The 16681-nt window shown below is 36.5% G+C and overlaps 1 protein-coding gene across 5 annotated transcripts in view; it reads right to left on the bottom strand.

The window, feature by feature from the left end:
- Positions 1-2261: 2261 nt before the first annotated feature.
- The window catches only part of SGMS2 (sphingomyelin synthase 2), a 50260-nt gene continuing 35840 nt past the window's right edge, over positions 2262-16681 (bottom strand). For all 5 annotated transcript variants that reach the window (XM_052774889.1, XM_052774903.1, XM_052774921.1 and 2 more), the window contains 5 exons: positions 10286-10943; positions 9399-9516; positions 7473-7626; positions 5024-5190; positions 2262-4201 (listed from right to left, as the gene is read on the bottom strand). In XM_052774889.1, coding sequence (XP_052630849.1) covers positions 3998-4201; positions 5024-5190; positions 7473-7626; positions 9399-9516; positions 10286-10740 — 1098 coding nt within the window. In that variant the 5' untranslated portion in view covers positions 10741-10943 and the 3' untranslated portion in view covers positions 2262-3997. The remainder of the gene's footprint in view (positions 4202-5023; positions 5191-7472; positions 7627-9398; positions 9517-10285; positions 10944-16681) is intronic.

Genomic DNA, 16681 nt, shown 5'->3' on the forward strand with positions numbered 1-16681 from the left:
TGTTTTTAAAATTACCCCATGAATCTTTAAGATAGTTGGTTTTTTTTGTTTTTTTTTTTTTTAAGTTAAAGAGTTGTGGAAAGTTCATTTGAAGTAAATGGAAAGACTTCTCCTTGCACTGAAGTTAATGGATCTGGTCTCTAGAACTGTAAATCATACTTCATATCTACTGAAATGAGAAAAGGAATTTAGGTTAGTAACAAACATCTTAGGATAACTTGTCTAGCCAGATACTAATGATGGGAAAAAGCCAGAGTTTGAACAGATTCTGATTTAAGACACAGATAAGTGGATTTGCCATAATCTAATTAAGAGAATTCTCTCTCATCTTCTAAAATACTTCCCAGTTGCGTCTCCGTTACTGAGCTTTATTTCTCTATTACATGAAGGTAGTGTATTTTAAGATATAAATACAGTCTCGATTTTTTTTTTCCCCTTCCTTCTCTCCCACCCCCTGTTTTTGGTTGGTTTTTTCTTCTTCTTTTTTTTTTTTTTGGGGGGGGTGGTTTTTTTTAAGGAGGGAAGCAAATCCAGTACTAGAGTTCATAGCAATGTTTAACACAGCTCTTTTTGCTATTACCCCACCTGTTGCTGTTTTCTTGGAAAGATAGCTATGATGATTAACATTTAGTACCATTTACATCCACATGGGAGTGCTAAGCACATACCATAAAAATGTCAATTTACAGTTGTTTCAAGTATATGTTAATCATTTCTAGCATAGGAGTTAAGCACCTGTAGCATGACAACGTAGCAGCACATTTTTTTATATGCTCAAGTTAACCTTTTAAATCCAGTTTTAAATTTAGGTTAGGCATTTAAGAAAGGTTGTTTCATAAATGCAAAGCACCCAACAGCATCCAAGTCAACTGACACGCCAGGTGTACAAAAGTGTAGTGCCTTTTTTTAAGTGTCAGGGAAGTTCAGCATGTAAATGCTCTTCAGTAGAGAGAAGAAGCATTTTACTTATAGTCACAGTACAGGTGCAGCTCATGTGACACCTGTAAGAAAGATTATTGTAATTCCAGGAAAAAATAATTACAGTGACATACTCCATAACATTGGGCATATACAGCCCAAATAAGCCTACAATCAAGTGATCAGTAAATTAAGTGAAGACTTAAGTTTCTCCTGTTCTTACCCACTGCAATCCTTTTTCCTCTTAGGATGAAACCATGTTTTCAGCTTCATAGTATTTAACTACAATGATCACTAAGTTCTTAAAATTAGTAATTTTTATGTAGTGGCTGTGGTTTGTATTGGATAAACTACTGTAGCAGTAAGCACTAGCATATACCATTACTTACCCCATTTCACCACCTTACATATAGGCCTAAACATCTATACCATCCAAGTTTGCAAAAGCAATTTAAAGCTATTGAGAGAGTAGAAAAGTGGGGTTTTCTGCTATTAAACCACACCATTTTGAGGGCTTTGATACAATGGAGAAAATTTAAGCACTTAAGGGAGGGCTGAGCCAGAACAGGAATCAAGTATTTTGAGCTAGGGCTGCCATTTAAACTTTGCTTTTGTATTACAATAGAAGTTTCTATCAAATTCAGCAGTAGAAGGAAAGCTCTCACTGCCCAACAAAAGCCTAATCTTTTCTTGGCTCAATCATCACTTTCATATTTTTTCCTTTCAAAAAACAGGAATAAGTGTAAAAAACCAAACACCTCATCCTGCATGAAGAAATTCTACGTTGCAGATATATTGCAGAAATCCCACTGAGATATGGTGGTGGTTATGCAGACAATTAGCTATCTAGATTATCAAAGTATTTATTATTCAGCCACCAGATGAAACCCACTGTTTAAGTTCCTTACTGGAATGCTTTTCATGTTATTTTCAAGACACGGTTACCACTAGTGAAATTAATTCACAATTCCTAAAAGATAGTATTACTACAAGTGGCTTAACATGACCATATTTAAGATATCACAAAGCTTAGAATTCAGCTTGAAAAAAAGATATTATGCTCTATGAAGTAGTATTGATGTAACAAGTATCTTGGGAGATTTACAGACTGACATCGAACAGATTCATTTATATGATACAGAAAAAGGACCTTCATATAAATGTTTTGATACTGGCTTTTTAGCTGCTCAAGGTCTGCCAGGAGCAAGCAAATGGAAACATAGGTATGCCCACACACACACAACTTCCAGGGGCGTGTTATAAAAGTCCAAGAAGCTTATTTTAAATAACAAAACGAAACATCAGCAGAATTTCTTTCTTAGCTAAGTTTTACCAAGGATGTATTATAAGGAACATTGTTTATTGTATTACTTTGATAATGCACAAAAAATATTTGAAATGCACGTTAATAATATTCTTATGTACAACTCATAGCAACTGATCCCCTTAACTGAAAAAGAAATCATATTTGAATACTCCATATTGCATTTTGTAACTTTAACTGGACTTCTTAAAAACAAGTTGTCATTATTTAAACTATGTTCACACTTGTCACTCAGTTCAAGACATTCTTAAAATAAACAGCATTTCCTTTATATTAGTATCACTTCAACACTTAATGCAGTTTTGTCTTTGCTATCAGGTTTTACTGAAGATTTGAAAAATAAAATTGAGTTAACTGCAGAAATTATTACAGAACATAAATGGTTAAACATGGTATGCTAATTTTCTACTTTGCTTTCCCAACAATACAAAACAATAAAACCCAACAAGAACCAGGTAGCTAATTAATTTGTGGTTTTGTTACATGTTTGCCATGGTAATTTCCCACATTCTCAGCCAACTTGCTTAAAGCCATGTCAGTTGCACGAAACCCTGCGAAAAAAGGAATCTGCATGTGAGTTCTACCAGTGTCATTTAATATGAAATGGGTTTAGGTAATAATTGAAGAAATGCTACTGTTGTAGGTATTCACCTTGGCACTTTTTTGGTTTTTTTGAAGTCACAGAAACACGCCAATAGGTAAAAAGGAAAGTCAATGCAGAACTATGGCTCCCAAACAAATTTGCTACATAGTTTCAGCAAGAGAGCACTACTAAAATTAAAATGTTTATTTTAAATATAGCCCCATTTTGGACCTGGCCTTGCATTCCTCAAGCAGGTAAGATCTGTAGGACTTTTGCCTGAATTAAGAACAGTATGATCACTCTTTCCAGTAAGTAGTTTTAATATGTGTTTAACTACACAACAGTATGTGCTTTTGTGTGTATATGCATGTACATACACTGATAGGCACTGTATAGCTATATACACAAGGCCAAACTGCAATTAAAGATTTAGACTTTGAAACCATGTCCTTTTTTAAAAATAAAGTTTTAGGCTCCTTGAGCTCTGATGTTAGCAGCTATTCCTAATTTGCAAAGTCATCAGGTAGCACAACATTTTAAATATAAAATTACTAATAAAAAATGTAAAAATTGGTATATAGTAGAATATATGGGAGATAATGGTGGTAAGTAGTATTTTAGGGTCATAAGATATTCATACCCACAGAATGTAAAAAAGTCAAGACTTGCTTCCAGCTGTACCAGTCACACAAAGGCCTTACCTTCATTAGCAAGAATAATGCAACAAACCACTTCCCACAATTGTGTTTTTTTATATGCCTCAAATATGCCGATATCATGCCTTTACATTTTAGCATGTTTTTGCCCTTATGCACTCCAGAACTCTGAAGATGAGATTTTTGGGTGCTTCTGTGGATGAGTGATAGTTAGTAATGAAAGTGCTAGTGTGGTCTTTGGCCTCTATCTCATTAGTAAAGCAAAGTCCTGCTCCATTTTTTCTTTAATAAAAAAATCCCATCAGTGTTGCATTCTATTAGCACTGAAGAATAGGTCTGTACAGCCTCATGATAGGAAAACATATGAAATGGCAATATGTTTGTCTACAATTGTCTTTCCAATCAATTGCACAGAAGCTTGGTCCACTTCTTCAGTTACAGTGTAGTCCTCAAGAGCTTTGGTTACAGCATTAATGTTTTGGTAAAAAACCAGAGCAGATGCTTTCCTTCTTTTCTTCAGGTAGATTTTTCGTTGTCCTCTCCCATCTTCTGAACCCGTGAATACTTTTTGCATGAAGATTTGAAGCAGCTGGGAGGCCAAGATATCGGCCAGGAAAAGCTGCAAGGAACAGAGCCTTGCACATTCTTCTCAAAGAAATAAAATATTGGATACCACCATGCTCGAGAAAGAAAATTTGTCTGCGAAGAGACCTTTAAAGTCTGTAATGGCACAAGTAGGTAAAGAGAAAAAGGAAACAGACTATCAGTTTAAATCATTATAATCAACTATGTTGAGTCAAGACAACTACAAAAATGCAATTATTTGCATGCATTTCTGCAAAGACAAGGTGCACTTAGCCTACAAAAAACCAGGATATTGAGATAGCAAATGTATACTACAATCTGAGCATCTTTTACACAAAGGGATGCTTTGTTGCTGTACAAAATTTAGGGAGACAGAGTGCTCAAGTCTTTCAATGTGAGTCCTTTTGGGCATGTCACGTTTCCCTTGATGACTAATAGCTGAAAACCAGATTAAAATGGCTTGAGAACTATGCTCCTATTTGAAAGTGTTCTTGAAACAACTGCAGCAGTTACCTTCTGAACGATGTACTTCTAGTGAAGAACTGTCACTAGAATTTTAGGATGGTCAAGGTAATTTAGGTTGGTCAGATACTTTATTACTAAACTACTGTTTACTCATAAGCTTAGATAAACAAGGGCTATTCTATACATCCACTACAGCAATAAAGTTTTTCTGAAGTTAAAAAAAGTCTTTAAGCCAAAATAACAGGAACTTTAAAAAAACTTTATAAAAAATAAATTTTGAAATAACTTCATAACAGGCACAGATCAAAAAAGAACATCTTAATCCATTAAATGTTTACTTAATCCACAGTAAAGTGAAACTCCTTTCCCAATTTGTTTAAACTTCAGTATGGAACCTCTATTTTTATTTCAAAATTAAGAACTAATTTTGACCTTTCAGCAGTATTAACAAATGCAAGCTATACATTGATTCTAAAGGTATTTGCCACTCACCTTTTCATTAGCCATTGAGTGGTACCACCAAAAAAGCCGTGTGGTGATATAGTAAGCAATGATGACGTCTACAGTATAGTGTTCATGAGCAACAAGGATACAAATTATGCCAGCAGCACTCATTAGCCAGCAGATTAAGTGATACCACCAGAAATGACGTGGTGAATCTGTGAAATAGGGAGGTGACGGGGGAAAAAAAACACACAAAAAAGCCATATACTTTATTATAGCAATCCACAAAGTGAAGGGGAAAAGATAAAAAAAGGTGATTTAATTAAGGGTACTAAATTTTAAAATGTAACTCATTTATACCACACTGGTACAAGAACCCTGTTTTGACACAGAAAACAAGACTAAAGAATTATGCAAACTTACTGAGGTGTTCTTTGTAAAATGAGCCCAAGATGAGCTTGCAGTTAGAGACAGACAGCACCATCACCCATTTTCTAGTCAAATTAAGTTAGTTTTCTAATTAAATCACTTCTAGGGTAGGGGGTGCAAGAGAAGAGACAGAATTGAGGCAAGACATACACTTGATTATTTTACTTGACTGCTTTGAATCTCCGCTCTTTTTACAGTCTATGCTCAAGTACACTTACACACAAGTAAAATGTCTAGCATTGATACAAACTGAGCAGAGATTACAGATTATACAGGAAAAGACACCCTTATTTTAATTCCTAGGTTTTAACTACTTTGCACGAGACCTCTGTTCTATGAAACAGAATACACTGTACCAGGAAGTACAGTATGTGAATTTATACCCTTTCATTAAAGATTAACAAATGGGAGCAAAGCTATTCTTCAAAATGCATTTAAGCCACTTGAGTGGAAAAGTTCCCCTGCCCTTCTTTCCCCATTGAAAAATGCCTTGGGTGTCACAACAACCATTCATAACTTCTGACAGGCTAATGGGCTTCATTTCACTCACAGTGGGAGGTTTTGGCACCCCTTGCCTTGTGGGGCAATGGTCAGCCTTTACTTTCACACAATACCAGAATAAAAGTTACTGATCTTAACAAGCCTACCCAGTAGTAGTTTCAGAGGCCTGTGCAAAAGAGTTACTGTAGGATGACTTAAATTTTGGTGCAAGTGTCAAAACAGTAAATTCTCTCAACTCTCCCCAAAACACCACAGAAAAATCTGTATCTGCCGATTTAAAAAAAAAAAAAAACTATAAGGAGCCAAGTCATCTCAAGAAGTTGATGAAAACAGCCCCAAGCAAGACAGACATACCAAGGCTAAAAATGTAAATAACTATTCTGGACAAAAAAGCTGAAGTGTGGGGGAATAAATGAAGAAGCAGCAAAGGATGAAAGGAAGAGAAGTGCAGAGCAAAAAAACCCAGTAACGTTCACTTTACAAGACAGACCTAGGCCTAAGAATCAGCAGACTATAATCAGCATCTTAAATCACTCTTTGAATGTCTCGCATCTGCAGATTTGAAGTTTGTAATATTAAACAGGCATTTTTATATTGTGTTTTTTGTTTAAGGCAGAACATAGCACTGCAACACTTCCCTCAACTTTTTAATAAAAGGAAGGCATTCAACTAATGCTGGCTAGTCTTATTTTTGTTTCAGTGAGAATTACATCCCCATGAGCCAAGATAGTATTTGCCTAGTTTGGGACACAACAATAGGAGAGAAGATTCCAATTCCAAACATGTGAACTGGAAAGGGAACTCCCAACTACACATTCATGAGCAGCCAAGTTCCCAGGGTAGCAGCACTGCTTACCATGTATCAGATTTAGAAGTTGGTGCTCAGTTCTCCAAAGCTTCAATGCTGTGTGTACAGCACAGATAGATTTCGCCCCCTCCCCCCACGCCCCATAGCAATGTAAAGCAAAGGGGGAAACTATAACCCCAACTGTATCTTCTGTGTGCTTGCCAAATTCTTATCAACTCCAAGAGGCATAAGTAGGAGACTCTAGCAGAAGACATCCAAGGAGCATGAATCAACTATTCATTGTTTTCAGTAACTAATGTATGGCACACTTCAAAAAATATCACTTTGCTTCTGGATGTAGTATGAGAGTGCAATGGTGCTGTGCTCAAGCCACAAAAATTCCTTAAAATCTAAGGTATATCAGCCAACCCACACAGAGCTGTATAATTAACTACAGTATGTTTTACCCAAAATTTGAATAACCTGTCAATCAATAGCGAAAAGCTAGCTTGCTTCAATCAACCAGTAAACACATTATGTAAAGACAGAAGTGACATGTCTAGTCACATTAAGCCCTTAATTAAAGCCCACACCACTTCTACTAAACCCACATTCCATTTTTGCTCAAAGTCATGATTTGTATTTCAAACCTGTACATGTACAGTCTGCGTACAGCTGACTAGTAACTTTTGGAGGGCAATAGCTTTACATGCACTTTTATCACGTGTTTTCCCAGTACAACAGTTTTCAACAAAAGTGTGTTGAAATACCATCACTTACACTCTTTGATGAACAGGTAGATCAGCGTTAATACCACAGTGTGACCACTAAACAGAAAGTCTCCGCACAGGATGTGTGATCCAGTTATGGATAGACCACCACCAGAAATCAGTCGCAGGATCCTCTGAACCTTTGCCTGAGAATCTCCATTCAACTAGAACATCAGAAAAAGAGGTACAAAAAAAATTTTAAGACACACCCTAAGTGACTCGAGTAAACTTCTTGCCCAAACCTATGTGGAGTCAGGGAGACAGGGAGAAAAGGACACGTTACATTCATTTTCTTTGGCTTTCTTTCACATATTCTTAAACAAATAAGCATGCATATCAAACTTGACAGGTTCTAAAGATCAGCTTGATAACACTAGCATTCTGTTTATGCTTTCTCAGGCTATTTAAAATATGCATTGTATAAGAATGAGATGTAGAATATACTGGAAAGGTAAACATTAAAAATTGGTAAGGTCAGGTATCTCATGATAGCCATTGACAGAATGGATAAAACCCATTGAAAACTGGTTCCAACACAGTACAACTTGCATACCGCTTCTATCATTCTGTTGAGAGCTGAGCAATGTTTCTACAGGACAAAAATCTTCAAACTCACTTAATTTCAGATTTGGTTACAAACTCAGTCAAGACTTACTCAGATTTAGAGGATTTGGGGTTTTTTAAACACGCATTAGGATCAGCTTTTGATTTATCACAGATACAAGGTAAACATTCAGTTTCACCTAGCTGTTTAAAGATTAACTCTGGGAAAAAACCAAACAAGATAAAGGGATAACTGAGTTTTCCATAATCAGAAAAATAGTAACTCATCCTGGTTTAATGCTAGCAAAATGGACTTTCAGCAGAGATATTTAAGTTTTCCTTTGCTTACCTCTTCCCACTCCTCAATACACAGCCTACTACACAAAGTCATTCCCCAAGCTAGTAGAACGAAACAGCTGAGTCTTTACAATAGTGTTATGTAAATAAAGCTTTGTCAAATAGATACTGATTCATAAGAAAAGTAGTTCATCCACTATATTCCTAAGTTGTGAATGTGAAAGAATAAGACTGAACAGACATGATGCTGTACCTCAGAACTGATGAGATCCTACCCAAGAAGTGACAAATTTATCCCCTAAGCAAACTGGCAGTATTTTTAGGTTTCAAAATGCTTATCTTCTAACTGTATAACCAAACTGTTTCTTACTCTCTCAAGTGCACTGTTCTTTCAGTGCAGCCAACATGATACTGTTTGTTCCAAGACAATTATATGTCTACAACTTTTTATCAGTAAAACAGCAATAACAGAACTCCTTTGTGTCACCACTTAACTACACCAACACAATTTTTTTTGAATGTTCTTGTAGAAATATTAGCATGTACATGTTTCTATATGTATCAGCTCATTTAAACAGCTGAACTTGTTTTAGTCACTTCACATACATTTTGCAGGTTGGAAGGAGGGACAGGCAGCTGACTTCTAGTATTGCGATAGCTCTTGACAAAATAGTGTGAGAAACAGGACAAAGCATATGATAACATTGTGGGTTTTTAAAAGGATACTGCAACACAAGCTTATGTATCAGCCTATGAATTACAATATTGACCATAGGTATCCCACCATGTAAGAAAAAATATTGCTGCAGTATTAGAGTGATTAGCTTGAGCCTCAGAAGCAAGTTTACTAATTTGGTAGCAGCACTATTTCAACATAGGCACTCTCCTTTAAAGCATCTTAACTGCAGCAACAGTTTGAGGCTCTTTTTGTATCACACAACTTTTGGTTTATCACTATCTGTGTTTCTGAAGACATCAATTGAAAGTAATTTGTGTTATGTAATAAACACCTGGAACATTATCTTCTATTTGCTCTAAAGAGCCATAAGGACTCAGGCAGATACCAAGGCAAGATTTAGGGAGCAAAGCCTCTTACCTTCGGTGCACACTGAAAATGCATTCCAGGCACAGGTAAGGTGGTAACATACATAGTAATACAGCGGTACAGATACAAAGTTCCTATTATAAAAAAGAACCTGCGTCCCACTATTGATCTGAAAGTAAGGAAAGGGGGGAAAAAAGATTGAGTACAAAGTTCACATGCAGGATATACATATAACAGTTATGGAGCTCTAGCTTTATTAAACAGCTAAATCCCTAGAATTAAAGAGCAGCTCCACCCACTGCTCTCCACCACACACTTCTCTAAATCAAATACCAAAAAGTCTTTCTTCATGTTTTAGTCTTGCTAGCTCATAATAGTATAGAACTACCACAAAGCTCCCACCAGAGCTATCTAACCAATTTAACATGGCCTCTGTCTAACTCAGGTGTGCAGTCAGGCATAGTTTTCCTTGATTCAGTGACCTTCTCTTTTCGGTCCCATGTTATAACCATATCCTTGACTTAAATATGTCTAGTTTAAGCCATGAAGACAAAGGAAAAAGCTTCTAGTCTAGCTGTAGAGGACAGTGGGTTCCTCCTCAAATCTGGATGAGATTTTTTACATCACCGTGATTTCCCCTGTTTAAACATTGCCATGGGCTTGAAAAGCCCAATCCCAGAATAAATTTGACTAGTACAACATAGGTGTCAAATTCAGATTTAAAAAACATTACTCAATAATCAGGAGAAACCTGTCTCCGAATCCAACAAGGACACTGGAACATGTTCTAAAGAAGTCATCCCTTTGCCATTTTCCTGCCAGCCCTATTCTACAATATTGCTACAGATTCTTCCATAAGATTTCTTCTACCCAAAGTGAACAAGGGAAACCAACATTCTGAAAACATACAGCAGAGGAAAAAAAATTTATCTACTTACTTGTATCTAAGAAACAACCACTGGAATATCCATAATCCAACTAGTATCATTCCATTTATTTCTGATACAGAAAAAGCCCATTTCACACGATCAATGTAATCAAAAAATTTGTCAGGCAAGGGAGGGCTTAGCTCCTTTGGAGGTACTCTCTCATGGACCACAGTGATCATGACAGTTGTTAGAATCAAGTTGAAGAGAGCATAAACAAAGGCAATGCCTGTTTTCCACCATTCCAGAGGAAATTTGTTCCTAGACTCAGCCGGCATAGCAATCTGGATGTAATCAGGATATTTCTTTGTTGTTTTTCGCAAGCCATTAGACAAGCCCTTTGGTTTGCTAGTGCCATTTTTGTTCTCTTCACTGACTGAGAGAGTAGGTCGTGAGTAGCCATTAGAAGTGTCATTGTTTTGACCCTCCATATGCTCTTCAAGCTTTGCTGTCTCAATGGTATTCATTCCCAAGCTGTATGGCCAAATCAGGTTTATCAGTGACCAATTTCTGGGCTCTCAAAAGTCTGTTATTCCTTGAAGTCCAACGTTCTTGTTCCTAGATGATTTTTGATTTCTGTAAAACTCTAAAAAGTGTCCATTGTGCTTTCACTATTCAGATACTGTAAAGCAAATTGTGAAGACAAATCTTTCTTCCAGAGCTGTATCATCTGCAAAAAAACCAAAACAGATACTGAGGACCTTCAGAACTAGTAATGTGACACTGAACAAATATCTTAAAAATGCTTATTCTAAGTTCCATCCAAGTCTACTTGCGTATACAGTCAAAAAGCAAACTAGAGACTGGTGGTTACTGTGAAATAATTCAAGCCAGTTCCTACTGAGCAACTTGATAAATCTCTGATCAGTTTACAAACTAGTACCAACTTAGGCTTTTTGTTGTTTGGTGTTTTTTTGGGTTTTTGGGGTTTTTTTTGTTTGGTTGGTTTTTTTGAAAGACAAGATCCATGGACTTTAATGATCATGACAGCACAGTTGTCATAATTAAGACTAATCCATGTTTGCAGCAATATTGAATTTTATTGCTTAGAAGCATTCCATACAAAATATCTCCTTTTTGACCCTAGGGTTGCTATGGATATTAACATGGTTTGTCCATATAGATCAGGCAATCTTGTTAGTCCAGGTGATAGGACAGAAAACAGAAAGGCACCACAGGATTTGGTTTTGTAAGGTATAAAGTAATTTAGATTCATCTAAGAAATGTACTCAATGGTTAGCTCCATTAAATTTTCTTGGATCTAAACAAATATTTCAACCAAAAAAGTAAAAAAAAAAGCATCTACATAGCTACTGTAGTACCCACTAAATAATGTCTGAAACTTCAGAAAACTGATATATATACCTCTGGATTAGATTCTTAGTTATGGTAACCTATATGTAGAACAGACTACAAATGGATCTGTGTTTGTCTTATAGTTATTTAAAAACATGCCTAAATTGTTTGTTTGTTTTTAAACAGGAACAAATAGCAAGACTCATTATCGCACAGGATTTATTTCAGGCTGCATTGGTCAAGTCAGTAAAATCTCATTAGATAAAAAAAAATCAGATAAGTGCACACATTTCATAACATTTTCTACAAAGAGAAAAAGAATGCAGTTCACCTTACAGAGCTGATATTGCTCTAGTTGAAACAAAGGCCATTTCTGCAACCCCGTCTTTAACATTCTGTGAAACCACTTATCGTAGCTGCAGTGTACCTATTTTTATTACTCTGCTCAGCTCCTATGGCAGAAGTAGTATTATCATATACAAAGTGTTCACTATCTACCAGCAAAGCATAATTCTTTTTTTAATTGTTCCTCTAAGAGAAGTTCAACCCTAACACTACCTCAGGTCTCTGCATGCCAATACAGGCTGCCACGGTTTGCCATGCTGCATGTACAATTAAGTCATGATGGCAGCTAGAGCTGCCAGTCTCCCTAACAGTACACCACAGAACTTGGCTTAAAAGAAAACTTAGGAAAAATCTGTCTAGTAACTGATCTCTTGATAGCAGGGACAATGTAAAACCAAAACAGCCTGGAAAGCCAGGTGTTTGTGTTTTGGTCCCTTCCCCCTCATCCCCTCAAACAGTGAAGACATTTAACCTGGTCAGCATGTAAATCCCACTGATTTCCTAGCTGCTGCTCTTACTGCTGAAGGAGAGAAGGGGTAAAGGTTCAGATCCCAAATATGTGAGATTCATACAAATAATACTGAAATAATCAAGAAGCATTTCTAAATTAACCTCTCTGCAGTGTTTCTGAAATCCACTGTCATTGGTTGACCTTTTCTAAATCCCTAATCAACAAGTGTATGAAGACTAAAATACACACAAAACACCCAAAAAACAACTCTCCACCCCCCCCCAAAAAAGGACACCCAAGAAAATAAGTGGTGATTTCAGATGCTTTTTCTCCCTCTTACTAACCATACTGTAAACTCTGCTTCCAAAAGAAAAGAGGATGTTTAAGCCAGCAGCCAGGCAACGACCTCCCTGATGCTTCCTACAACTAAGAATATTCTTTTAGAGCAACGGCTCTTAAACAAACAGCTTTACTTAAAATTGTAGTAGAACAGCATTTCAACTTTCACAAGTCCTTTTCTTCACACACACGCATTCTTCTATTGCATCTGTCTACTAAAGATAAGCATACGACAGAATGCTTAAGTGACTGTATAGAAAAAATCTGAACCTAATTGTTTAATTTTTGGAACACAAGTCTACCTAGCATTCACCTACTAAGTCAAGACCCTTCTACTCAACACCATGTTATACATAGCAGTCACTGATGTAGAGATCAGCAAAACTTGATACATTTTACATCCTGTGCAGTTGAAACATTTTTAGAACTATGCATTTACTGAAAAACAGAGAGCATCACAATAAGTAGTAGCCTTAGTTATTTCCTTCTCTTCCCCACCAGTAGTAACATAAGTAAAAGGAAGATTTTATTTTCAGATATTTAATGACATCCAAGGAAGCCCTAAAGATCAAAGAGCATCTAACTACAGATGAAAAATAACTTAACCTAAAAGTAGAGCAGCATTCGGGTTTTTGTATTAACTTAGTAAGCAAAGCAATTATACCTACAGCTTGCAGGAAAAAGTTGTGCTCCTTCCTGGTACTTTTAAATGGGTTGTAAGGCATATTGATCTACCATTTCTGATGGCTCATCAAGATTATTTCAAGCAGAGTGCATACTGTGGTCAAGCCTTTGTTTACATTGATAGTTCAAGGTGCTATATATCATCTGATCAGTCATCTGTAAAAATATAAAAGCTTTCCTTTATAGTACCATTTCAACCTGTTTCTCCCATATTCTAAATGAAAGCAGACACTCTACTGATGAAAGACAAAAACACTCTGCTTGAAGCTTCCAGTCCCTTGCTGCCCATCTGACTGGCCCGAGAAGTGACAGATGCAGAGCACCAAACAGCCTATCATTCTCTGCTACAGGCTGTAAAAGGAACTCCCTATAGGGAGTACATAAGTTTTTCTGCCAAATTCCTGTCCCCAATTCACATATCCATTCAAGTCCCCAAGAGGGGTGTGTTCCTTTTAGCTTCCATGTTGTCCTTATGTTAATTTAGGCAAAATATCCTATTGGTTCTTTTGTTGAACCTGGAATGCCCCCATATGAAGAACAGGAGATGCCCATAAACTGCCTAGTCTAGTCGTAGGCCTTAGACTTCTTCAGTAACCAGGCAGCAATGCTCAGACCTGGCCATTTTGCCAACATCTAGTGTCTGAAAATTAAACCCAATTGCTCTAAGCTACGGAACAGCCACTGGGGAAGTCTCAAAGACTCATGGAAAATTGGCCAAGTAACCCAAAAGCATAAATAAAATTCCTGTAAGGGATACACCCAGGTTATAGGAACAGGTTTTCTTTTCGGAACCACTTCGAGCTTCTACTTGCTCCCATGCAAATAGCCCCTTTCGTCTTCTGCATCCCCATTTGACTGCCATTTAAAAAACCCAGGTGACTGGGGATATAGCTTTGAGATAAGTGTAAGAAAGCACATCTACATTTGGCTCTTTATGCTAGAACTTAAGAATAACAAGCAGTTTTATTTAGCTTGTTCATCATCCGATTTTCACATAAAGGTCATTTCCATATAAAGTCAGCTCACAATTGGTGTTTCTCATTCAGTATGTATAATTTCTGTAACATTCCTCAAAATATTTTAACTTCTATAATTTATCAAAGACTGAATAGTCACAATTTGCACAGGCTTTCCAAATAAGTAGTTCTTAACCTGCTGTTCCAAATATGAACAGTACTATTGGAACAAGAGTGTCCAAAACAGTAAGACTGATCTACTCTGACATTAAGGAAAGCTACATACTCATATACAAAGTGGAAAAGGTTTCTAGGCAGTAGTATTTTTAAATCTCATTCACTTTTGTTAAGGTTGGCTCAAACATTTGATACAGCTGTAATATATTCTTGTATTTGGTAGCTGCAGAAAAAGGGTCTATAAATAAAGTACTGCAGAAAAAAATTGCACAACTGGAGATAACATGAGAGAAAGTTATAGTGTCATATTGTTATCTATATCACAATTAGCAGGAAACAACTGTTAGCTAGTTTGTATTTTCTTCAGTCAAATTTTTAGGATTATGGGACCAGAACTAGAAAAGAAGCCGGGTAGCCTCTACTACCTTGACAGTAATGAATAAAAACTAGCTTTTGGGAGTTTCTCTTTTTATTTTTGAAAGCATTCCAGGTCTCAGTTTGTTTTTATAGTATTCCTTCTTCCATGCTATATGTATGCATCACAGCATGTAGACCATTGGGGAAAAAAAAAAACCCAAACAAAAACAAAAAAACCCCCACAAAAACCAACTGCTAAACCAGATCTGATGAAAGTACATTTAGGTATGCAGAAACAGGACTGAGTTTAATAGGTTTGCTTATCATTTCTATTTCCCTACAGTAAAAATGTTTTCAGAGCTGTGTTCATCTTTCAGCTGTACAATGTTTATGCTTACAATATACAAATGCATGCACAAAGTGAACTGCAGTTTATCTAAAAGTTACAAGTTTATCTACATTCTCTAATAGGCTGCCAACACATTTCTTGCTCATGTGATGCTAAAGAAGTGCAAGTAAGATAAAGCTGTATTACAGAGGTACCATTCATTCAAATGTTCTCAGAACTGAGACTATCATCATATTGTCACTTGCAATAAATTTCAATTTTTATTAAAAGCATTAACTACTCACCCTGTATAGAATTCTTTTCAGTAGTAGAAATAGAGCAGATACTCCCTCTACCTCTTGAGAGGGATTTTGCAATTCTCTCATTTAGGATTACTAATGTACCAACAGAAGCTGTCTTTTAAGGACTAAATCCCTACACTTACCCAGATAGAAGGGAAAAGTTTCAAGGTTACTGGTTATTTATTTGTACAATCGAAGTTTTACCAGTTCTGTGGAAATCTATTTCTTTACACCTCTTAATAGTAAGAAGGATATTAGTTTCCATTTTCCTGGCATTTAGTATTTGGTGTGTTCCACAGCAGTGCCAGGTTTCTGAAACAGTATGTCCCAAAAAGCAAAAAAAATATTCATACCCACATGTGTGTAAATATGTACATCAGAAATGAAATATATGCAATTTTTTCTTAAGAGCACTCACCAGGACTAACTAAGCAAGGAAAAAAAAAAAGTATCTTTGAGCTCTTTTATCATGCTGAACACTGATGAGTAGGTCTGCCTTAATCAGGTAAAGGCATCTTCAAACTCTTCAACTCCAAAGGATCATGTTTGGCAACTGAGAGTCTGATGCCCTTTAAAGGTGCTTCGTATCCTGACACCATGACAGGCTTAGACTTTCCTCCCAGTTATTTACCGTTATCTTTTAAGAACTAAGGTCACAATATCTGTTAAATGGCAATTATTTGTTACCTTTAGGGCTAGAGTAACTCATTCTGGCAATAATCCACATGTATATCACATAAACAAACACATTATTATTTAGAGGTTAACAGTCTTTTCTAGAACAAAGGTTTTGAGAATGGCCAGTCATATCTGTAGAATCAGAAGCACTAACAGAATAGTTCGATAAGAAGAAACCTCAGGAGGTCTCGAGGTCTCTGGCCAGGATCAGTTATGACATCAGATTAGGTTGCTCAGTGCTTCATCCAGCTGTACCTTTAACACCTCCAAAGATGCACAACCTCTCCAGGCAGCCTGTTCCACTGCATGGTTGTTCTCGCAGTGAAAGGTTTGTTGTGGGTTTTTTGTTTGTTTTTTAATCTATTTTTTTTGTATCTACTTCTTATTACAAATTATGCCCCTTGTGTCTCATCCTACCACCACTGTGAAGAGCCTGGCCCTGATGTTCCTGATGACCTCCTTGTAGGTATGAAGGGGCTGCTGTTAGGTCCTCCT

This window comes from Harpia harpyja, chromosome 2 (assembly GCF_026419915.1).
Source record: "Harpia harpyja isolate bHarHar1 chromosome 2, bHarHar1 primary haplotype, whole genome shotgun sequence".
In the NCBI taxonomy this organism is placed as follows: domain Eukaryota; kingdom Metazoa; phylum Chordata; class Aves; order Accipitriformes; family Accipitridae; genus Harpia; species Harpia harpyja.